This window comes from Sarcophilus harrisii, chromosome 6 (genome assembly GCF_902635505.1).
Source record: "Sarcophilus harrisii chromosome 6, mSarHar1.11, whole genome shotgun sequence".
Lineage (NCBI taxonomy): Eukaryota > Metazoa > Chordata > Mammalia > Dasyuromorphia > Dasyuridae > Sarcophilus > Sarcophilus harrisii.
Window position 1 is genome coordinate 234,227,515 of NC_045431.1, and position 25,048 is coordinate 234,252,562.

The 25,048-nt window shown below is 45.6% G+C and overlaps 1 protein-coding gene across 4 annotated transcripts in view; it reads left to right on the forward strand.

Moving 5' to 3' along the window:
• The first annotated feature begins 2,109 nt into the window (after positions 1 to 2,109).
• LRRC56 (leucine rich repeat containing 56) overlaps positions 2,110 to 25,048 on the forward strand; it is a 45,627-nt gene continuing 22,688 nt past the window's right edge. For 2 of the 4 annotated variants that reach the window (XM_031942529.1, XM_031942526.1), the window contains exons 1-4: positions 2,111 to 2,236; positions 13,940 to 14,165; positions 15,867 to 15,956; positions 24,812 to 24,993. In XM_031942529.1, the coding sequence (XP_031798389.1) occupies positions 24,829 to 24,993 (165 nt within the window). In that variant the 5' untranslated portion in view covers positions 2,111 to 2,236; positions 13,940 to 14,165; positions 15,867 to 15,956; positions 24,812 to 24,828. Of the gene's footprint in view, positions 2,237 to 13,939; positions 14,166 to 15,866; positions 15,957 to 19,521; positions 19,651 to 24,811; positions 24,994 to 25,048 lie in introns of all 4 variants that reach the window. The other 2 variants (XM_031942527.1, XM_031942528.1) reach the window with 2 other exon arrangements.

Below are 25,048 nucleotides of genomic sequence, written 5' to 3' on the forward strand. Positions count from 1 at the left end.
CCAATACAAGTATCACTGAGTTATAGGGTGTGTACACTCTTAATTGAACCAATTCATAGCTCCATCAATGGCACTGGGGTGTCTGTTCTCCACAGGCCTCCAGCAGGAATCATGCTCCTTGTCATCTGGCCAGCAGGATGGGGAACCTCAGAGTCGGTTCACCTTGCATTTCTCCCACTGGTGATTTGTGGCATTTTCTCTTATGGTTAATATGTTTCTTCATTTGAGAATTGTTGACTCATCCAATGTGTCAGAGATGCTCCTTTATGGGTAATATTTCATCATATAAGAGAAATATGAAGATTTTCCCCAAATGATTATTCCTTTCTCATGTTAATAGCACCGATTTTACCTGCACAAAGCTTTTCTGTTTCGTGTAACCAGCACTGTCCATTTTAAACTGTTAGGGTCACCTGTGTCCCTGGGGAGTCTTCCCCTAGGGTACTTTCCTTTGCAAAGTTTTGGCATTACTTGTTATGTTGGGCCATGCAACCCTTGGACTTTGTCATGAATCAAGGTGCCTTTTTCAAAATACAAACCTGACCCCATCACTCCTCTGGGCAGAAAACACTGGTGGTTCCTGTTACCTCTCTTATCAAACATAAAATAAAATCCTTCACAGGTCTGTCTGTGTCTGTCTATCTATCTGATTCTCTCTGTCTTTCCTCTGTCTGTCTCCTCTCTCTCCTGTCTCTCCTGTTTCTATCTCCTTTCTTCAGGTCTCCTCTCTCTCCTGCCTGTCTCTTTGTCTGTCTCTGTCTCTCTTCAGGTTGGGGTGGAGATGCCCTAGTCTAGGTAGGAAGGAGTTGGTCAGTGATTTTAGTTTCTTTTGGGTGGTAGAATGGGGTTCAGGGTTCCTAGACCCTGGGAGAGGTCTTGGGTAAGGGACTCAAGGTTCCAGATAAAAACTGGGAGGACAAGGACTATTTCCTCATATGGGGTGAGGTCTTAAGATTTCCAAAATGGAGGGGGCCGAAAGTCTTGAGGCTTCGTTATTTCAGATGGGAGCAGGGAATGGTACTCCTAAATCTCAGGTAGGGGCAAGGGCTTGGAGATATTTGGGAGGGGAAGGAGACTCGGGCTAAGTCTCCAGCAGAAATGGGATTCCAAGCTCTCAATCTCAAGTCCTGGAAAGGATCTCTGGCTTTCTCCTCTCTGGTAGGGGAGCTCAAAGCTTCTGGTCTCAGGAAAGAGGAAAGCTCCTGGATTCATGAGGAATAGGCTTAAAGACCCTTATCTCATGGTGAAGGAATGGCCTTAGACCTCCAGGCCTCCTGGTAGGAGACTCAGTTCCAGATCTTGAGGGGGAAGGGCTCACAACTTTTGATCTCATGACACGGGGAGGCTTAGAATCCCTGGGCTCAGGTGATGGGATCCTCACGGACTCATGACTCAGCAAGCGGGCCTCCGGGGTTCTGCTTCTCTGAGTTCCCATGTCTCAGATGGAGGGCTTAACACTCCTGGTCTCTTAGGTGGGGGGAAGCTCAGAGCTCCTGGTCTCAGGGACAGCACTCCTAAGTCTGGGAAGACCCTCAGAGTTCCCCATCTGGCAGGTCTTTCGGCTCAGGGGCTCGTGGAAGACTTCTGATGGGAGAGGGGCTTTGGGATCCTTTTTTAAGTGACAGGGCAGACGGGAAGTCCAGAGTTTCTGCTCTCATGGGGGAGGGGCTCAGGGCTCCTTTGTCTCAGATGGGGCTCGAAGCCCCTGATCTGATGAGACCCTCGTTGCTCATAATTCTAGGGGGCCTCGTGGTTCTTAGGGGTGGGGGTCCCCTCGGAGGACCCGAATCCCCCAGAGTTCTGTGTCTGGTCTGGGGGTATTTCAGGGGCCTGGCTCGAGGTCTGGGGTCTCTTCGGAGCTCTGGGTCCTGGGGCCCTAACCGCCGGCCTCTACCTCCTGTCTGGCTCTTCCGAGAAGAAAAAGTCCAAAGAGTCTTAGTTCTGGTCTCCCCGTCTCCTCCCCAGAGTCCGCTGTTCTTGGAGTCCTTAACCCGGGCGGGGCGGGGCGATAGCATAGCAACCGTTACTAGGGAAGGACCGGGAGAACTCGCTCGGACTGGAGCCAGAACCTCATGAATATTCAATTAGGTTAAATAGCCTCGCCCCCCTGTCGTCATGGAAACGGGTCCCACGCGCTCCCTGCGGTGGCCGGGCTGAGGCCCGAGAGGCCAGAGCAGAGCCAGGTCTGCGGGGATGGGGGGGGCCTGGGGCGGTGAGAGGAACTGAGGCGGCTGAGGTAAGGCGGAAGCGCATCTTCCCAAACCTACCCCTTGAGGATGGCCCCCAAAGAGAGACTTTTCCCAGGAGAGCCGCCCCTAGACAGAGAATCTCTGCCCCTGAGAAAGTCCGAGGCCCCGAGCCCGCAGCGTTCGGGGGGCCAGGGTGCTGTCCGCCGCCCCCGGCTCCTGCTCCGAGCCGTCTCGGGCTGGGGCCTTAGCTCGGCGGCCATACCTCCACTGGTCAGCTCTTATGGTCCAGATGCTCATCCTGCCCTCCGGAACTTAAAGCAGCCCCTCGGCTTCCTATCCCCCTTTGCGCCCCCCCCCTCCCGCTTTTGGGGGCCAAGCAGGAGCAGACCGGGCGGCCTTCCACGTCCATGTGCACGACTTTCCCGTCCCTTCCAAGGCCTTCACTTCTGGCAAACGTGTCCAGTGTCCTCAACCCCTTCTAGCCTGGACACCAAGCCCTCGTTCCTCCTGACTGCCCCCCTTCCCTCGCTCAGCCCTGCCCACGAATGTCCTATTTGCAGTCCAGGGGGACTCAGATCTGAACTCGGCTTAAAACCAAGCTTGAAAACCTGGGAGGGTAAAAGGATAATAATGACTTTGAAAGAAAGGGGGCAGGGCATGCATGGATGTGGAAGTGTGGAGATGATGAGATTGGTTTTAAACCTGTTGAATTTTAAATGTCTAGGACATCCAGTTGGAGAGGTCCAACTGGGGAAAGTGGACCAGATCAGGTGGGACATGGGGACCAGCTACATAAATGGAGGTAGTGTGTCACCTGTGGGAGCTGATGAGATCATCTAGTGAGAGTGTAAGGAAGGGTCCAGGACAGAGTCTGGGGGACCCATCTGCTTAGTAGGTGTGGAATGAGTGATGAACCAAAAGAGGAGTCATGGACTGTCACAAAACCTCAGAAAAATGGGTATCCTGAAGGAAAGTCAATTATTTAGCAGAGAAAATTGGTCCTTGTTGACTAGTTAGTTGATTGAGGTGATCAGTCGTGACAAAGGTTCCAGGAAAGTCAAGGATGAGGCTTTTAAGAGACCATGACATTTGGTGAAGAGGTTACTAAGTCTCCACTAGAGACTGGAGAGTTTCAGACAAAGGATGAGGTTGGAAGCTGAAGTCCAGATATTTACAGAGTGAGAGGAAAGTAAGTGGAAGCACCCATTGTAGATGGCCTTTCAAAGAGTTTGGCCACAAAAGGGAAAAGAGCTAGTGGTGATGACCAGCTATCTCAAGGTTTTCTGGACCATATTTGTAGGCAACAGGGGGAGGATCGCCAACAGGAAAGCCTGAAAGCCAGTGACAGAGAGCAGGATAATAGATGGAGCAGTGTACTAAAAAAAAAAAAAAAAAAAAAAAAAAAAAAAAAAAAAAAAAATGAGAAGGAATGGGATCACATCCATAAAGGAGCCTTGCCTTGAAAATGGGAGAAACCACCTCTTCATGTGGCATGGGGAAAGGAGAGAGAGTAGGAGAGGATGACAGCGGAACACACAGTGAGCAGAAAGGAAGAGGCAGCTCCTGGCCAATGCTTTTCTGATGAGCAAAATGAAAACCTTCAGATAAGAGGGAAGGGGGAGGAGGCTGGAAGAGAAAAGGGAAGATTCACAACAGCCCCTGTGCAGGTAAGATGGAAAGATTAATAGGATTGCTTTGCTGCAGTGAAGGCCCAGATCAAATGAAATAATATTAATGTGTAATGGCTCCCAGGCGACCCAACTGGACTCCTCTGGCTCTTTTCAACACCAGAATGCAGATGGTGAAAATCGTTCAAGGCTGAGATTGGCAAGACATGGCCGACAAGGCATTGAGGGTAGAGGAGAGCATAGAGCGAATTGCTATAGGGAAAGAAGGAGAATGAAGGAGGGGGAGGGAAGGGGAAATGACAAAAGAACTGGAGGACAAAGAGTTTTAAAAGCAGTAAGTCAAAGAGAGAACTGGAATGGTTGACAATTATGATCTATTAAAGGAACTTTGGAGCTTTTGAACAGGGAAAAAGAACAACAGTTCTGGGCCGTGGTCAAAGAGATGAGAGAGCTTATCCTTTCATCAGGAAAGGCTACTTGTGAACATGTCTGTTTGTGGCTGGGATGGAGTAAAGGAAAGGAGGTCATGAGAAATGAGAGCATCTGAAGAAACATTGACACACATGCCAAACTTCCCTCAAATGAGGGCAGAAGGTGGGGAGGAGATGTGAACCTGGGGCTGGGGATTCTTTATAACCCCCTCAGGATCTGGATGATTTGATATTTGGATGGAGGAATCCCCACAGAAGAGTTTACTAGTGATGGGGGTAGAAGAAGAGCTTGGAAGAGGTCATTGGCAGCTAGGGGGATTCCAGCTCTCCTACTATGACCAAGTCGAAGTGCAGTCAATGTCGGACTGAGTGGCCAAGGGGGTTGATACCCCCAGGAAAACAAGACAAGTCTCAGAGCCTGAAGAGGGAAAGAATAGGATTTGGGACTCTTTTCCTCATTCTGATGGGTTTACAGAGGTTTTGTAAAAATTGTCTAGATTTTCGTTACTCCCACTTATTTGGCATTTTCACATTTTCTGCAGTCCTTTCAAGTTTGAAAGTTCTCCTTTGTAAATTCTTTGTTCCTGTACTTCTTTAACTCTTGCTTCTTTAGGGAATGTATAACATTAATGATATAAATAATACATCTTGTGGTTTTAAATCCACGTATTTGTTTTTTTTTTTTAATAGCCTTTTATTTACAGGATATATACATGGGTAACTTTACAGCATTAACAATTGCCAAACCTCTTGTTCCAATTTTTCACCTCTTACCCCCCCCCCTCCTCCCCTAGATGGCAGGATGACCAGTAGATGTTAAATATATTAAAATATAAATTAGATACACAATAAGTATACCTGACCAAAACGTTATTTTGCTGTAGAAAAAGAATCAGACTCTGAAATATTGTACAATTAGCTTAAATCCACGTATTTGTTACAAAAATTTTCTCCAATCTGCTTCTTTTCAAGACAGTGATTTTTATGGTCCAAATCTTATCTTTTATAGAATCAAAATCATCAATTTTCTTACCCATGATAATGTTTGTAAAGTATTTCGAATAATGCTTGGCTTCCAGCAGGCCTAATAATTTAGTTTCTTTCTTCGGTTGAATAACCAACTCATGCTCATTTTCTCTGCAGTTTTTAAAACCAACAGATTTTTCTGCCATTGACTCAAGTTGTATGGTCACGATCTGTCCCTCACTGATACCTCCTCCCATTATTTTGGGCCATGGAACTGTAACCTGGCTCCCCATACAGTTTTAATGCATGATCCTCACTTTCTCCGTGGTCTCTTAAGTGTGGTTTCTTAACCAGAGAGATTTTGTGTTAACTGAGCTCTGTTTGGGGTTCTCTAGTTGGTGCTATTGATTGCTTTCTTCACTCTTCTCCCTATGCCAGTTTTCTGATTCTTGCTTTCCAGGATGCACAGAAGTCAGTTTCCATTGGAGAAGTTGGAGGCCAGAGTCACCTCAGACTGTCCATTCCCCGTTCTTGTCAAAGGCAGTGCTGTCCTTCCAGTCACCCATACTTGCCACGCTGGTGACCTTCCTGGGTGACTCTCCACACACCCTTCCTACCCAGTCTGTTGTCTGACTTTGGGCCCCTCACACATTGCTCAAGTTCATGTGGTGCCTGAAATGTTACTGGAGTGACTTGCTAACTGGTCTTCCTGTGTCCGATCTCTTCTCTGTCCAATCCATCCCCAGAGATGCCAAAATTCAGCTTCTGTGCCATTCCCCCTCCTCCCAGTGGTTTACCATTAACTCCAAGACCTAAACTCTGACCTTTTCCTCTCTCTCTGTCCTTTGCTCTGGTCTAGCCAAACTGGTCTACTGGCTGTTCCTCACTTTGTAACTTCACCTTCTGCCTTCCCACCTTTGCCCTGGCTGTCCCCTATGCCCAGAGTGCTCTCCTTTCTCAACTCAAACACCCCTTTCTGCAGGAGGTGCTTCCAAGTTCCTCCAGATGCACTGAGTGAATTCTCCTCTAAGGTTTCTTTGTCTCTACCTCCTCTGTATCTCAAAGATATCTGTGTACTTGAATAAACTACCTGAGAGCAGGAATTAGTTTTCTTCTTCTTAGCACAATGCCTTGCAGATTGTACTTAATACAGTAAATGTAGGTTTCTTGATTGATGGAAAGGTACCATGTATTATTATACATGGTCCAATGTTGGGCTTGGTATCCAGAAGAGCTATATTTGAATCCTAGACTAGACACTTACTTTCTGGAAGACCCTGGACAAGTCAACTTTATCTTTCCTGCCTCAGCTTCCTCATCTGGAAAATGGAGAGTATTTTAGCACCTGTATCACTCATTAAATTGTTGCAAGATACTAGTAAGGATAGAAATGGAAAGTGTTTTGTGAACTTTGGACAGCCTGAGAAATGGCAAGCATTTTTTTTTCAGATCTCTGGTAGTTCCTCTTTGTTAGCTTTCTTTTTCATAGTTTTTCCTGATAATCTTGTCTACTTTTCCCTATGAATTTTGTAAGGATTTTAATTCTGCGGAAGAGCCTACTGCTACTTTGACTGGTATAATATTAAATCCAGGAGGTACTTTGGGAAGGTTTGCCACTTTGTGAAGTTTTTTTGACCTACCCATTCAGAAGGGAATAAATATATTTAATTCAATTCACCAGGAATTTATAAAATGCATACTATGTGCCAGATGTTGTACTGAGCTCTGGAGACTTCAGGTACCAAAAAAAAAAAAAAAAACAAAAAAACCAAGCCCCACCCTCCAGAAGCTTTTATCCCACTGGGATGGAATGGGAAGAGATCACACTGACATAGCTGAATAAATAGAAAATTGAGAGTGGGGGGCAGCTAGTTGGTACAGTGGATAGAGTACCAGTTCTGAAGTCAGGAGGACCTGAGTTCAGATCTGACCTCAGACATTTAACACTTCCTGGCTATGTGACCCTGGGCGAGTCACTTAACCCCAATTGCCTCAGCAAAATAAATAAATAAATAAATTTAAAATTAAAAAACAACAATTTTTAAAAAAAGGAAAAGAAAATAGAGAATAGGAGGAATGCCCAATTTGGAGACCAGCTTCAGCACTAAGATGGTACAGCATTGAGCAATGTGACCCACTGCTGGTTCTGGGTCTGTTTCCTCATGAAAAAGTCTCTTCTTGCTTTAACTCTATAATCTATAATACCCTTAATTAGGTAGGGAGGGAGTTCACCATTAAGAATTGTAGAGGGGATTTAAGAAGTCCCTTGCAGGAATTGGCTGATGAACTGAACTTTGAAGGAAGCTAGGGATTCCATAAGGCTGGGAAGAGAAGCTGTATTGTTCCAGGAAGACAGGAGATAGAATCTCTTACTAGCTGGAAGATCAAGGAAGTCCTTTGTGTACAGAAAGTACATAGGGAAGGGAGTTGTGAAATGTTAAAAGGATTCCTTTCCTCCATTTTATTCATTGTTTATTTTCCTTTCTTTTTTATTCTTTAATTTATGTCATTTATACTTGTTTGTTCCTTGTTTAGTTTATGTACTCTTCATGGAATTAATGTTACTATTCCTCTTCTAAATGGTTACTATGGTTTTATCTTGTAGATCTGGTCTCTACTTCCCTTTTTCTGTTGTGTGTCTCACCCCTAGAAATACCAATTCCTGAACTTGATAGGAATATTATCTCCCAGGCGGAATTTTCCTGTGTTCCTGTTTTTGAGGCTCCTCCTCCCTGGATCCTTTGTTCCACTTGTCATGAAGTATCTCTGGATCTATGTCCTCCCATGATTCTGGGAGCTAACTGCTTTCAGGAGATCTGATTCCCTTTCTCCTGAGGCAGGATGCTCTCTATGGAAGCACAATATTCTCAACACTCAGAGATAGTAGTCTCTTTAAGCCAAATCCTGGTAGACTTGACCTACTAGAAGATCCTGGGTCCCATTGTAGAATATCTATTTCACCATGAAAACATTCTTCAGTGGGATTCCCTTCCAGAACTAAATTGAGATTTCCCCCCTTTCTTTCCATGTTTCATCATCTCCTCCATTGCTACCTCAAGAGGAGTCTTCTAAAGGCTAAAGTTGGTTTTCATTCACCGTTAAACTGTTGACTTAATTAGGATGCATCACACAAATTCCCTTCTATCTTCTTACTTTGTGGTAGTCCTCTTTTATGTAGTTTGCCAATCTGCACTTTAGTCCCACAAAAACAATGGTTCACTTATGGATAGGGTGAGATGAAGTAGAATCTTCGGGAATTCAAGGCTGTTCTTTGGTTCTTCCATTTAAGCTCAGGTTGCATCCTTGTCTCCACATGGGCTTTTAGAGACAAACATCTTATGGTCTCTCTATTGTTATTTTGTGGTGATAGTTGTTAATTGCTTAGGTATCTTAAAAAAAAAAAAAAAAAACTCAGGTTAATTTATTTGAATAAGCTCCCCTTCTTTGGTTGCTATATGTGTTTACCCTTCTTGCATTTCTGTTTACAAAGCAAATAATCTGTTTACGATTAGATTATTTTTCTTTGTAGTAATGTTTCAAATGTCTCTTTTTAATTAAATGGCCATATTTTTTCAATTGTGATTAAACTCCTAGTTTTTTTTCTTGGGGGTGGAGGGTGGGCAGATTTCACCTTGGGTTGCATCTTGATGTCCTTTACTCTTTGGAACATATTCCATTCCCTCCTGTGGTTTCTGGTGAGTGAACAATAATCTCGTGTTACTCAAACTTTCTTTTATTTGATGATCTTCCATTTAAAATCTTTGGTGGCTTCCTCTCACTTCCTGTATGAAATATAAATTCTTGTTTGTCTTTTTGAAAGTCTCTCATCAGCTGACCCCTTTTTACATCTCTTCTACCCTTAATCCCTCTCCATGTACTCTGTGATTCAGTAATACTGGCCTCCTCAACATGATACTCTATCTCCTGACCCAGAGCATTTTCTCTGGTTGTTTGCCATGCATGGAATGTTCTCTCCTGACTCTTGGCTTCCCCTGTTCCCTACAAGTCCCAACTAGTCTCACCCTTTACACGAAGCCTTCTTCAGTCCTTAATCTTAGTGCCTTCCCTCTGAGTGTCTTTCCTACTGAGTTCTTTGCTTTATTTGAGTGAGTTTCTTTTTTTTCACTTGACAAGGTGGTGGTGACGATGGGTGATGAACAAAGTTGAGTTCTCTTGCAAACCTCTTTCCTACTTTCCATGGTGCATGGGGTTGTGGTGGAGGCTGAGAAGGATTTGTTTCAAGGCCCTACTTTATGTAGCCTGTCAGTACAGGAGTCTGTGGGGGAAGGGATACTGAGTGAGCTCATGTTCTCTGCAGTTTGTTGCTTGATTTATTACCTCATTAGAATTTTCAGTGTCTTAGCTCATAGAGAGAGCAGAAATTGCTTTAGCTTTTGGGCATGATTCCCATGAATTTGGGTGAAAATGTCTAGTCCTCCATTATGCTGGTCATGTAACAGAAAGTTCAGTTTTAAATGCCAAATAGCATTTTGGTGAAGTAGTTGGTGATCTTATCTGTCAAGACTCATGATGACTATATGAAGAGAGTATGATGGTAGAAGGGAAGACATACAGAGAAAAACAGAGACACAGAAAGTTTTACCCCCAAACCACTAAAATCACATCCACAGACACTGGCACTTGCTATCCTTTGATGCAAGACTGGGCAAAAGTGGGGGTGGTAGAAAATCTACTGGACAGTCTTAACTAGGAACAATCAGAAGCCACATACTTCTGAAAGGCATTGCATGTGGTATGTCTCTAACAAGAGATTTGGACTCAAATACCGGCTCTGCCACCACAACCGTGCAGGGCATAGAATTGAGCTCAGCTTCATCTTTAAAATAAGGGCTTGGACCGTGTGGCTTCAGAGGTTCTTTTGGTCTCCAAGTCTGTAACGGAAAGTTATTAATGATGTCTTAATCGCCAAATCCAATGGTCTGTCTTTTCTCCATCTTCATTCTCCTTGCCCTCTCTGTAGTCTTCGATACTTAGATAGGGATTGCTCTCTCCTCCGAGTATTCTTCCTCTTTATATTTTTCAGGACTATCCCTCCCCTCATGGTTTTTTCTCTCTCTCTCTGACTGATTCTTCTGTCACCTTTGCTGGATCCTCCTCCAGAGTATGTCTTTTAAGCACTGGTGTTCCTCAGATCTCTGTCCCGGGCTCTATCTCTTCTCCCTCTATTCTGCTTCATGTAGTGATCTCATCAGTGCCCATGATTTAATTACTATCTATCTCTATGCTGATGATTCTCAAACCAAAACCTATATACTGCTCTATAAGCTCTTTGCTGACCTCCGATCTCACATCTCCAACTGTGATGTCTCTAACTCCAGATATCTTGAATATGACGTCCAGTGGACATTTTAAACTTAAACACATCCAAAACTTATTTTCCCTCCCCCAATACCACACACACACACCTTTCCTCTCACTGTCAAGAGCAGCACCTCCTTTCAGTTTAGTCCTTCACTCACAACCTATGAGTCATCCTGCATTCCTCACTATCTCTCACCATATCCATAGTTTTTGACAAGGCTTGTCAATTTCACCTTTGCAACATCTCTTGTCAATTTCACCCCTGCAGCAACTCTTCCAATACATCGCCTTCTATCCTCTGACCTTTCCCCGATCCTGGTGCAGACCCTCATCTCCTCACTGGACTAATGGACTATTGCAATGACCTGCTGGAGAGTACCTGCCTCAGTCTCTCCCCACTCCAATCCATCCTCCACTTAATCATCACTAAGTGATTTTCCTAAAGCTCAGGTCTGACCATGTCACCCTCTTCTTCCCTGCCCTCCTTCCACTCAGTCAACTTCAGTGGCTCCCTATCACCTCCAGGATCAAATATAAAATCCACGGGCATTCAAAGTTCTTCATAACCTAACCTTCCCACCCCAAATTTTCTAATCTTCTTACACTTTACAACACACTGTAAACCTCTCTATAAACACACTATAAACAGTAAAACTGGCCTCCTTGGTATTCTTCAGAAAAAATAAAATAAAATAAAACCACTCCATTTCCCAGCTCTGCTATTCCCATGCCTGGAAAATCTTCCTCTTCATCTCCACCTCCTGATTTCTATGGTGGAGGGAGTTTTCTCCTCTCAGTTATCTATATTAATGACACCACAGGTCCAATTTCTCTATATGTATTACCTAATGAATAATAATGGTTCATTGTTCCTGATGCATTTTGTATTCGTTCCTTATTTATCTTAAATATCTTACCTCTATCAGAGATACATTTTGTAAAGACTTTTCTCAAACAACTGATTCTGCATTGATTTGGTTCGTGTGGAAGCCTTCCTTGTCTTCTTTTTTTTTAAAAGTACAGTACCCATAATTTTTTTGGTACAGAGAAAATCAAGTGAGGAAATTCCTTCAACCTATGCAGATTAGTAACAGTCTTGCAATTTATGGTGTTAGAGTGTTTTGTGTAAATGAAATTTTTTTAATCTTTCATGATCATGTTTATATCTTTTCTCCATTCTCTATTAATTTTTTTATGGTGTGATTGCTTATATTTAAGTCATGTATTCACTCAGAACTTAATGTGGTATGAGTGGTATACATAGCTGTTAGTTTAAACCTAATTTCTCTCAAACTGTTTTCCACTTTTCAAAAATTTTTTGTTGAATAGGAAACCTTACCCCAGTAATCAGTGACCTAGTGCTAGGTCACTAGCTTTGATTTATAGGAAGACTACTACTTCTGCTGAGATTCTCTTAATTTAACCTAAGATACCATTCACCTTTTAAATTCCAATTTCCAATTTATTCCCACTTCCAATTATTAATTCATAATAAGTTTATAGTCCACTAACTCTCATCTTTTTTCAGATAATTGGTTGGCCCACCATATTTCTCTTCCATTTTGCAGAGGAAGCAGTAGTTTTTTGTTTATTTGTTTGGTTTTTGCTGAAGCAATTGGGTAGGATTAAGTGACTTGCCCAGGGTCCCACAGCTAGGAATTAAGTGTCTGAGATCAGATTTGAACTCAGGTCCTCCTGACTTCAGGGCTGATGCTCTATCCACTGTGCCACCTGGATGCCCCACAGTAGTTTTTTTTTTTTTTTAACCCAGATGTCTGACTTTTCCTTTGTCTATATCAATCTACCTCTCATTCAGTTCAACCTAGTAATCCAGCCTATTGAGAATTTCATGGATCTTAGAGTCATCCAGTGTGCTAACTACCCTCCCTGTTGACATTACCCTAGAACCCTTATTTATTATGTCTTCTAGCTTAGCTCACTTGCAGAAATAGTATTCCTGATGTGGTTCTCTTATGTCATGTCACCCTCCATTATCTGCATTTTCTTCTAGATTTTCTGTATCTTTTTTGTTTTTACAAATTAAAAATGCTTTAGTATTTCCCTCTGCATATTCATTAGTTTCTTTAGACAACTTCATTGGAACTGGTTCTTTTTCTCATCTTCAGAATTTCCCTTTTTCTGAATATAAACCACGGAAGCCTGGCCTTTGGAAATGAGGAGATAGAGGGAGGGGAGCCAGAGAGATGCCTAAGGCCTGGTGGTCTTGGCCTTAACTGGGGACAGATTACCCAAAGTGCCCCAGACCTTAAGTTTGTAGTGGTTTGTAAGACTAAGAAGAGGAAGAAGAAAACCAGAGAAGGAAGGAAAATCACCAGAGGAGTCACCCTAAAACATCTGGAGGAGAAGCCATTGTAGCTGAGGATGGGGGGAAGGTTCCTACTATATGGATCTGAAGCTGGGAACAATGGGGATGATGGTGAAGAGGGAGCCCCCTGGTGGAATTCTGGGGGAGGTGAGAAGAGTGTGTCCTGGGTGTACACCCTGGGAATGCTGCCCTTGTCTTCAGCCTGTGCTCATGGGTTAGGCCTTTTCTCCCCTAAACCCTCAGGTGACTTAAAGCTCTCTTCTGAGGACCAAGTCCCCTCGAAACCGAGGAAGGAAGAGGCCTCCTTGACCTCCTAATGTTCTCTTAACCTCATCAGCTGCTGCTTGGCTTTCATGTAGAGAATCCTCCTGCCTTCTGACAGCGCTCTGGGCGCGCAGACCTTTGCGGAAGACACGTGCACTTGTTTCCATACTAGGAAAGCAAGTCTATTTTTATCCAAGTATTGGGTTACTGATGAATAGTTGGAAATATTAAGGTCCGATCGGTGATCGGGACCCTGAGGTCTCACAGAGGGGACCCTTTCCTGGGGACGCCTCCAAGAGCCTGAGTGTCTATTTGGACCCTCCCTCTGGAGTATCCCCCAACTCCCTAAATATATACATGGGATGGCTTGCATCTCACATTCCTCATATTTTTCCAAATGAGAGCAACAAGGTTCCCAATTCCCACAGAAGCGCTTAGGGTCCTAAATGCATCTTGGGTATGGGGCAGTCTTTTATTCCAACCTCTTTCTGTCTTTGTCGCCCTAAAAGTACATAACAGCTAAAGGACCAAGAGAAATTGGTAAACAGAACCAGGAATGCATAAAGTACTCAAGCAACCCGTTTGACAACCCCAGGGAGGTAAATTTAAAGGAACTCATGACAGCATCAGGAAATGGTGGCCAAGGTCCAGATTTCTTGGCTTCCTGTGACATGATTTTATCTTCCAGCTATAGGGGACACATGGGGAAGGGAATCAAATCTTCTGCTGACCAATGCCCCAGATGCTTAAATTTGGAAATTCTTCAGCCAGAGATTAGCCAGAAGGTGACACCCCAAAAATATGTCCCCTCAGGTCACATGCGTCTTCCAGAGCTCTAGTTGTTGGCAAATACACCGAAAAGGAAAACCGAAGGAAGCCAGGACTAGAAGTCTATGCATTTTCCTCTCTGGCACCTGGACATGCACATACAGTGGATCTTTTTCTGAAAATCATCAACTTTTCCTGGTTGGGATGGGGAGAAGAGAAGGAAGAAAGAAATCTGCTTCCCTCAGCCTCATTTGCTGCACTCTGGGATAAGGTACGAGGTGGGGGGGGGGGAAATAAAAAGGGAAGGAGATAGAAGAGAATGAGGGAGGAAGGGTAGAAAGGCAGAGACAAAGGAGGGAGGAGGAAAGGAAAGATAAAGAGGGAGAAAGGGAGGAAGGGTGAAGAGATGGAGAGGAGAGAGAGGGAGAAAAAAGAAAGAAAAGGAGAATAGAATAGCTTGGAGAAAAAAGGGAGAGAGAAGGGAAGGAGAGAGGGAGAGAAAAGTGAGGAGGAGGAAGAATGAATGGAGAGGGGGCGAGAGAAGAAAGGAGAAAGGAAGAAGGAAGAAGGTAAAGACAAAGAAGAGAGATACGAGAGACAGAGACAGAGAGAGAGAGAGAGAGAGAGAGAGAGAGAGAGAGAGAGAGAGAGAGAGAGAGAGGAAAGCAAGTGCTTCCCATTTCTGTTTGGCAAAACTGAAGGAGCCCAGACTCAGACATTCAAATATAAAGGGAAGTCCATTCCAGATTAAGGGAAGAGGGCTGAGGTTCACTTAGAAACAAGAAGGCCAGAAAATGTGGGTTTGGAAATGTTTACTTTCTTTGGGTTGAGTTCAGAATACACAAATATTTGGACCTGTCCAGACAGGTCCCCGGAGGGGGCCGAGGCCTAGGCTGCTGCCACACCCACTGGGCTTCAGAGACTAACAGAAATCCCCTGGCCTGTGGCCTTCTCCTTCTTCCCAGGGTGCCCCACGTCAGGCCCATGGGGGGCCACCAGCCTCGCTTCCCCTCAGGGCCCTCTCCAGTGCTGACAGGCTGCACCCCCAGACCCACCCAAATCTCTAGCTCTTGTCTTCTGTCCAGATTGCCCCGGGCCGCCCACTGGCATGCTCTGGCCCACCCAGAGTCAGGCCTGCTAGACTGGTCAGGAAGCCTCCCGAGGCTGGTCCTCAGTGGACCCCGAGCTCTGCCTGGACTCTTTCCCCAGGGGTTCACATTCTCCTACCCCATCAGCGGTTGCTCCTCCCAGGGATTCTGCCTCCCTGACCCCCTCCCTAGCTCCACTGCCTCCTCCCTTGGGCACAGCTTCCCTCCCTGACCAGCTCCAGCTGCACCTTTATTCCGGGTCATCAGCCCCCAGAATTCCACCTGGAGCCCTTTGCCACTTCCAGGCTCTCCCTGAGCTTCCTCCTTGGAGGAATCTACAGGCAGCACGTTTATGTTGATTCCCCTCTTGTGGACAAATCCACCAGGGTTCAGGACTCCGTTCTCTCCCCAGCTTTGGGAGCTGCTCCTTCCTCAATGAGTTCCGGGCCAGATTCTCCGGCCTTTCCCCCTCACTCCAGGCTGGGGCTGGGGGACTCCCACATCCCTCAGAGCCCCTCACCCACCGCTCAGCCCTCCCTGGGAGATGACCAACCCTTTGCAGCCTTCCACTTCCTCAGCTCTGGAGCTTCTTCCCCCTTTCCCTCTTCCTCCAGTCCCTCAGGCCCTCCTCCCCCTCCAGATCCTCAGCTCTGCCCAAGCTCTGCGCTCCCTTTCCCCATCCTGGACATTTCTCCCTTTTATAGGATGAGCTCTGTTATTAAGGCCGTGTACCACTTAGCACAAATTAAAGAAAAAATCATCCTCCCTCCGCAGTTCTCATTTGCTTATAACCCAGTCAAGAGCACCCCGCAGGAGCTCTGTGCACTCTTGGCCAGCCTGCGGCCCCTCCAGGAACTGATTCCTTTTCCTTTCTTTATTCCTAGATGTCTGGGCCCATCTAGCTAACCTGAAGACGGATGTTCCCTCTGTTCCTGACATCTTCCCCATTGGTCCTTTTGCTCCTGAGACTTCGGGTAATTTTCTTTCCTTCTTTCTCCATAACTCACTTTCCACTTCCTTCCCCTTTGACCATACAGCTGGACCTTGAGACTGTCTCAGTCCCTCCCATGTAGGCAACTCAGTCAGCTATGAAAATGTGCTTTTCACTGACTCCAGTGTCTGCTCGAAGTGGCTTCTGGGAGATGGTGCTGGTCCCAGCCCAGGGAAGGGGGCAGGATCGAGTCATGTTCTAAGTACTGCCCGAGCGTGGTGGACCTGGGACCTCGGGGGGCTTCTCAGTGTCTTAAATGGGGAGACAACTGGAATCGCTTTGTCTCTTCTGTAAGGTTCTTATTTTGGAGATGGCCAGAGGAAATGTCCTAGCCTTCCTCTTTGTCGATGATCACGTGACTTGGAAGTTAAAGCCCTTACCCATCCCAATTCTCCTCTCCAGTTTTAGTGCAAATTCCTCGCCTTCCCTCAAGCTCTGGTCCCCCCCAACTGGAGTTGCTGTAGTTCCTCATCCAGAAAACTCAAGACCCCATCTCTGTACAGCCCAGGACTGAAGTGCTCACCCCTTGCCTTGTCCCCTCAGAGCCCCTGATTTCCCAGAATCTGGTTCCACTTTCTATGGGACCTGTTTCCTGATTCCTTCGAAATGCTAGACTGCTTTCTCTCAAAAATTACCTTGTCATCAGTTTATATTTACCTACGGCTAATAAGTACTTTCTGGCTTTCTCTCTCTAGTTTTAGTCTCGTTGCCTCTGCCTTTAAAGTTCTAGAGCATCCTGAGGGATTGGCGGGGGGTTCCTTACTCTTTAATGCTTGGACCCTCAGCATTTGTGTGCCCCCTTTCCTGATGGGATTAGCAGCCTGCTCCATTAAAGCCATTGGATGGGTGGACCCTTGGTCCATTCATTTAACATGAGTTGGCTTTTACAAAGTAAGATTCAGGGCAGCTGGTGGTGCAGTAGATAGAGCACTGGTCCTGAAGTCAGGAGGACCTGAGTTTAAATCTGACCTCAGACACTTAACACTTCCTGGCTGTGTGACTCTGGGCAAGTCACTTAAACCCATTTACCTCAGCAAACAAACAAAAAAGTAGTATGTATTGAGGAGATCAAGCAAGAACAAAGCACAAACGTTTCCCGGATACCTCAGGATCACTTCAGTCTTGGGGAGGAGGAGATTCAGCAGGTCCTACTAAGTTTGTGGCCAGAAGAGACATTGCTTCGGAATGAGTCTAGATGCCAAAGGTCACTCCCTGCTCTTGGGGCATTGATGCTGTGCTGGGGCAAGACTGGACTCTGACATGCCGGAGAGCCGGGAAGCCCTTCAGATGGGAAAACGACAGGACCAGGAGGAGCCTTCACTTCCTTCATCCAGGAGGGAAAAGCAGAAACATAGAGAGACCAGGACCGAGTCCTGTGTCACAGGGCCACATGGCCTCTGCCCCACTGGATGCCCACCCATGGTACAAGAGGAGAGAAAATGGCTCCCGATGTGGGCCTTCTGGAGACACGGGGAGAGCAGAAGCCCCACCCCGTGTGCCATCTCTGCAAAGCATTTCCCTTCCACATTGTCACAATTCTCCCCGACGGGGCTTCTCCTTCTGGCCCCTGGGGGACGCTCACAGAGGGATTCGGCGCCCGCTGCTCCGAGCCCGGGCCAGAGAGGAGAGCATTTCTCCACCAGAGAGGACCCAGACCCACCTGGGAGAGATTCACCTGCGGTGGCCATCTCTGCGCCCAATGGGGCAGACTCCCAAGAGTCACCTCAAACCCTCCTGTGTCAGGGTCACTCCAAGACCCGGGGAATGATGTGGAGGATAGCAAGGCGTTTGACTTTATTCTTGTCAAAAAGATGGAAAGCTATAAGCTAGTATAGCCCAGGGACCCGAATCCAGAACTGGCTGGTGGGACCTGAATCCGGAATTGGCTGGTGGGACCCGAATCTAGAACTAGCTGGGGAACCAAATCCGGAACTGGCTGGTGGGACCCGAATCGGAACTGGCTGGTGGGACCTGAATCCGGAACTGGCTGGGGGCACCCAGGGGAGTCCTTCGCTCTTCTGCATCTGACAGACAGCTGCAGAGGGAGAGATCCACCACCAAATGGAGAGGAGAGGAGAGGACCTGAGGGGAAGAGGGTGTGAGGAGCCTAGAAAGGCAGGAGGGGGCAAGGTTGGGGGGGGGGGCTTTCAAAGCCAAGGAGGATATTGTCTCTGATCTCGGGGCTAACGGAGAGCTATGGGGGTGACTGGCTTCGGGGCTGAGTGGGGATGGAGACGAGGGAAGCCGAGATCCCAGCAGATTCAGAAGATGACAGAGTCCAATAAGGGTTGGAATTGGACTTGGAGGCGCAAATTTTAGAGTTGGGTTAGCGGCACAGTGGATAGAGTGCTGGGTCTGGAGTCAGGAGGACCTGAATTCAAATCTGGCCTCAGATACTTCCTAGCTGTGTGACCCTGGGAAGGCCACATCGGCCTGTTTACCTCAGTTTCCTCATCTGTAAAATGAGTTGGAAAAAGAAACATCAAACTGTTCCAACGCCTATGCCAAGAAATGGGGTCACAGAGAGTTGAGACTAACTGAAATAACTGAGCAACAAGGGAAATGGTGGGGTTCAGAAGGAAAGCTCATGGGCTCAGTGCCTGGGGTGAGTGGGACATCCAGTTTGAGACATCTCATAGATCATGGGACTGGAAGTCAGCAGAGACCCAGGCTGAATCACTCTGAGGGTCTTCCACAAACGGATAATAATTGAAGCGATGGGAGCTGTTGAAATCACCAAAGGCAGGAGTGTAGCCGGAGAAGAGAAGAGCCTTCTGAATAGTCACTGTCTCCTTTAGAGAAGGGAAAATGGCCTCCCTTCCCTTAATCCTTTGTTGTACCCCGGCCACAGAGACTCGATGGTAGGTAGTGGAATATCCTTTTAGTCCAATGCTCCTTGTGGCTGTTGGAAAGTGTAGAAAGATCCCTGGCCATCGGGCAGCCTTCCTGCCCCTCCCCACTGAGGCTGCAGATGCCGGGTGACCCTCCCCAATTCCACAAAGTAGGAAATTGCTTTGTTCCTTGGAGACAAGCTAGGTCAGGCCCCCAGTCCAATGCTGTGTCTCTATCCATATCAAAATCTGCCGGCCTCATTTATATTTGACCACAACCTCACACATACACCCCAGATGAGCATTAGGGTGATCTCCTTAGCTCCCAAAAGACTGAGTCAGGGGAGGCTGTTTGTGCTTCTAGCAGTGAACCCCCGAAACCTGTGAACACTTGAAATGATTTTAAAATGTCCCCTTTGGGTAGGAGCTAGATGGTGCAGTGGATCGAGCACCAACCCTGAAGTCAGGAGGACCTGAATTCAAATCTAGCCTCAGATACTTAACACTTCCTAGCTGTGTGACCCTGGGCAAGTCACTTAACCCCAATTGCCTCAGGAAAAAGAAAAGTCTCCTTGGGAACTCTTTCCAGAAGGACCAAGCTCCAGATTTTAGAACATTCACAATCTGGAATTTCATTCCTACTTGATGAAGTAAGAATTGATGAGAATTAGTTAATGATAGCCAATAAGCATTTATTAAGTGCCTATTATGTTCCAGGCACTGTGCTAAACCCTCAAGATTACAATCTAATTGGGAAAGACAACAAAGAAAAGGAAGCTGAAAAGCTGGAAGGTGATGAGAGGGTACCTGAAGGTACACAGCATGGCGCATGACATGGATGCCCAGGTAGGGGAACCTGGTGCAAGGGTATAATGTTTAGTGCACAAGAAACCAAACAGAACAGGGGCAGGAAAAAATTAACATTAGGGGGTGAGGCTTGGGGTACGGATGAATGGGATTTCCTGAAACTGTCCGAGGCTCTTGTTTCTAAAGATGGAAATGTTTTGTTTCCCTGAAGTGAAGGGGACCTGCACACACTCTCATATTCCAGTGGATGCTTGAAAGGACACATGAGTTTGTTGTCTAGTGGCCCTCTTAGTGATGTAATAATAGGTGTGTCTATAAGACTCAACTGCTTTAGGTCAGTTCACTTTTATTAAATTGGTACAGCCTAACCATAAACAGTGACTAGCTATCTTTTGCCTTTATAGTTAGATCAGATCCTCAACTAACTGCTCTTCTCCTTGCTGATTAGGTATTTCTAGAGATAGGTTTTTCCCTAAGGATGACTATAGCGGCATATCACAAATTTTGATATGTTATGTCATTGTTTTAATTTTCTTTAATATTATTTTTTATTTCCACGTATTGGTTGTTTGACCACAGGATCATTTGTTCACATTTCCTTTATTATTACAATTTATTTCATTGTGGACATTTAAGAATGTATTTGATATTTTGTTCCTGCATTTATTCGTGAGTTTTAAAAATCTTCACATACGTCAATTTTTGTAAAAATGCTGTACAATGCTGAGGAATAAGTAGTGTTATTGTAATAACAATCACTAACATTATTTCCTTCTTTCTCATTTATTCTTTTGTTAGACTTGTTTTCATCTGAAAGAAGCATATTGAAGTCCCCAATAATGATTGTCTTACTAGTTGAGCCTTTCAGTGTAGCACCCAGGGATACTGTCCCCCAACTTAGTGTGTCCCTCAGATATGATTCTCTCAATTTTAAGACATTCTCTGGCTCCCCATCCAATTGAAACCTTAGCTCTTCCATTTCTCCACAATAAAACACTTCTTTTTAATCACCCCTCTTCCATATGTACTATCTTGTTAATGTGTAAATTCCTTGAGAATAGAGACTTTTAAAAAGAAAATCGTATCTCTAGTATTCAGCACAATGCCTTTCTAAGAAATGCCTTTTCACTGCTTCAATTTTCCCCTATAAATTCAGAACCCACTCTCCCCTAAATGCAGACAACATCAATGGAAAGAATGAACATGAATAGAAAAAACAAGAGGAGAGGTTCCATCTCCTATGGAGGAGGTTCACATCTCCAGTGCTGCAGAGCTTGTGTGTTTCCATTAGACTGTAAGATCTTTTTGCCTCTTTTTTTTTTTTTTTAATTATTATAGTAACTTTTTATTGACAGAATCCATGCCAGGGTAATTTTTTTTACAACATTATCCCTTGCACTCACTTCTGTTCCGATTTTTCCCTCCCACCCTCCACCCCCTCCCCTAGATGGCAAGCAGTCCTATATATGTTGAATATGTCCTAGTATATCCTAGATACAATGTATGTGTGCAGATCCAAACAGTTTTCTTGTTGTACAGGGATAATTGGATTCAGAAGGTAGAAATAACCCGGGAAGAAAAACAAAAATGCAAACAATTGACATTCATTTCCCAGTGTTTTTTTCTTTGGGTGTAGCTGCTTTTGTCCATCATTGATCAATTGAAACTGAATTAGGTCTCTTTGTCAAAGAAATCCACTTCCATCAGATTACATCTTCATACAGTATCGTTGTTGACGTATATAATGATCTGTTGGTTCTGCTCATTTCACTTAGCATCAGTTCATGTAATTCTCTCCAAGCTTCTCTGTATTCATCTTGCTGGTCGTTTCTTACAGAACAATAATATTCCATAACATTCCTATACCACAATTTACCCAACCATTCTCCAATTGATGGGCATCCGCTCAGTTTCCAGCTTCTAGCCACTACAAACAGGGCTGCCACAAACATTTTGTTTGCCTCTTTTTGTTATCCCTCTACCCTAGCACAGTACCTGGCACATAGTAGGTGCTTAATATGTGTTTTTGACTGATTTATTGATTGGGAACACAAATTAGTTACAAGATAGAAGAAATGATGCTGGGAAAGGGGCATGAGGGATGTCGCAATGGACATCTATGACTGGCCATCACCTAGTAAAAGCGACTGAGTGATTGTGCTCCTCGTGGGGTGTGAAAACAACCCAAGGCATTGGGTGGACTTCTTATAGGCACCAGGCAAGAGAATATGGACAAGATGCACAGGAAGCTTTGATCTTCCTTGCTCGAGAGGGACCCACCAGAAGATTGGAGCCCTATCCAGAAGCATAATTATATGTGTTTCCTGCTAGTCTCTGGTGTCCATATCCATATCAAAATTTCAAGTTGGAAATTTGGCTAGAAAGAAATTGATTTCAACCTGAGATAAACAGTCAATGACTTTTATAGTCAAATGAAAATTGCTGTAAATAACTTCTGATTAGAGAGATGCAAACTGAAACAACAAATAGGGAGATGGCTGAATAAATTATGATATTGAAAGTAATGGAATAGCATTGCTCTATAAGAAATTATGAACAAGTTGATTTCAGAAAAGCCTGGAAAGACTTATATGAACTGATGCTAACCCCATGGGTCTTTGACCCATAAATAGCCTTCAGGGCATCATAACAGCACTTTGAATTGTTACTATCAACATAAAACTAAATTTCGTCAGCCTTCTTCCTGAGCCCGGAATCCCGCATCTCTCTAAGCTTCATTTGCACTTTACTTTTGATGGAGCTAAATGTTGCTTTCCTAGAGACACATGAATTATTCTGCTGAGAAACTTGTAGAGTTCTCATTTTTGGTTTGGCACCTTCTGAACTTCCCTATCATTTTCATCAAACTACACTTGTTGTTCCTGAGTGTTTTGGCCCCCACAATTAAACGTGATGCTGTACACCAGATCTTGGAACGCTGCCCACTCCTTATCTGCTCCACTGTTACCAACCCTGTGTTGGATCAACTTTCCTTCCAAGTTGGCAACAGACTATTTCCACTCAGGAAGCTCTAATCTGTTTACATTAAGTCTTCTGGTAGTCATCTTGCCTTGGGGTCGCTGCTTTTGTTGAATGCGAATATTTAGCTTGGCGAGGGTAAGTCTGGGATGAGTGTAACCCTTGGTGCCCCACGCTGCCTTTGTCCCTCTCACGGCTGTAATGCCATCGTCTGTTAAATGTCACTGTTGGCTGGGAGGAGAGTCTACAAAGTTTTCCTGTGATCGGGTAAACAATGCTCTCTCCCGTGCTTTTTTAGCGTGATGTTTTCAACAATGTTGTCAGACACCTTCAACAAGGACGAGAGCAGTAACTGCCGCATGAATGGTCAGTTATTTAACTTGAAAAGACTACGAGCCAAGACTAAAGTGGAGGGAGAGTTAGCACATGACTTTTTGGGCTTAGATAATTTGCACTCAGCACAGCCTCAAAATCGAGATGCAACAAAGTATGGATTGATCCTCTGCTGCTTGTGCTAATTTTTACTTGACAATTAACAGCAAGAAAATACAGGCTCCCCACCGGCCAGCACCATTCCATCCACACACGGTACCACTGGCTGTAGCAAACCGAGAGATCTTGACTACTGTGGAGAAGCTCACTTACTTTGGCAGTGTACTTTCCGGAGATGTCCACCCCGATAATGAGATTGGCACCCACTTTGCCAGAACTGGCTCAGTGTAGGAGAGAAGAGATATTAGACTGACAACCAAATGGAAGGTCTACAGATCCCTTGTGCTGCCCTTGTTGTTGTGCATCTGTGAAATCTGGACAGCCCATCAGCGCCACGCCAGGAAACGGAATCACCTCCATTTGAATTGTCTCAGGAAGATTCTGCAGATCCCCTGGCAGGAGAAGGTGCCAGACACGGAGCCTTTCTCCAGCTGAACTGCCAAGCACTCCAACTCTGCAGAGAGCACAACTCGCATGCGTCTGCCATGTCGCTTGAATGTCAAATGTACATTTACCTTCAAGACTCTCTTACACTCATACACAAGTCAGAAGAGGTGATGCAAGGACACTCTCAAGGTCTCTCTGAAGAACTTTGGAGGTGATTATCTGACCAGCACAGCAGACGTTCCTCAAAGAAGGCAATGTGGGCTCTTTAAGTGAAGCAGGATTGCAGTAGCTCAAAAGAAACACAAGATGCCCAAATTTAGAGACATCTCCACTTCAAATTGCTCAAGCTTATTTCCCTTTCTATTTTTTCCCCTCATCTTCTGCATTTATCTTTTGAAGCCTCTGGTCCAACTCTGGTTTTCTCAGTAGGAATTGATGGAAGTCACCTCTTCTGAGAAGGGCCTTTTTCCCCCTACAGAGTTCTGCTTAACTTTGCAGGATGCTAATACTCTTGGGAGCCTTTGGGAGCCATCTTTTCTTCTTTCCTTTTTCCCGAGTGGTGCCGGCTAGGGCCCCTTAGGAAGGGTGGGACCTCTCCTGGCCAGGATGTCTTCCTTTGGCTGGAAGCTCGCCTTGGGGTTCTGTCTGGTGGTGACTGGCTTTGGCTACAAGGCTCTGACTGAGCCTCCCCTGCCTCAGGCTAAGGGATTCCCCCAGTGTTCAGGGCATGCTTCAGGTAGGACATAGCACATGTTCTCTTCCATCCAAGAGGACTTCCATTACTTCAAGTTCCTGACCTCTCCTCTCTCTTGAGGGTCTCCTTTGGCCAGGAGCTTGTGGCCCGTTCTGTTTCTTCCTTCAGTTCTTCCCTAAGCTTTTCTTCAGCTTTGGGGCCACTTGGGGCCCCCATTTTGGGGGCTGCTTCTCCTGGAGATTCTCTGGCCCCTCGGCATTGCTCCATTCTCTTGGTTGTTGATATAATTATTGCCTGCTCTCCAATGAATCCCCCCATTATTAACTCCTGAGCTTCTCCTTGGCTGGAGATGGGGGCCATGATTATGACTAAACATTGTGAAATGGGGAAGAGGTCTTGATATATCACCCCAAGCGACTAAACTCCAGCAGGTACGGGACTGGCAGCAAGCTTAGGGCCCAGGGCAGGGCAAGGCCCCCCCAGGGGGCCCTAACTCAGAGGAGGACCTGGCAGGATAACTTCTCTTGCCTCTTGTTGCTCTGTCTGTGGCCTTTCCACTTGCCTTTTCTCACTGTTTTTTTTTTTTGGGGGGGGGGTAAGGTGAACCTCACTTGCCTCTGGCCCTGATTCTCTCTCTTTTGTCTCCAGGGGTAACTCAGCTGCATATGGACCCTTCTTGGGAGAGAGGCTGCCACGGTCCTCAGACAGGAGCAGGCAGTGTGCATGTGACTGAGCTGAGCTGGCACGGCCTCCAGAACCCCAGACCCCTGATCAAGGATGATGGCGTTGCCAAAGTGCTGCTGGAGGAATTCCTGTCTCCCTCCAAACTAGTGAGTCTGCAGCCCCACAGCTGGGCTCATTCCCTGCCTCCTCTGGCCCCCCTGA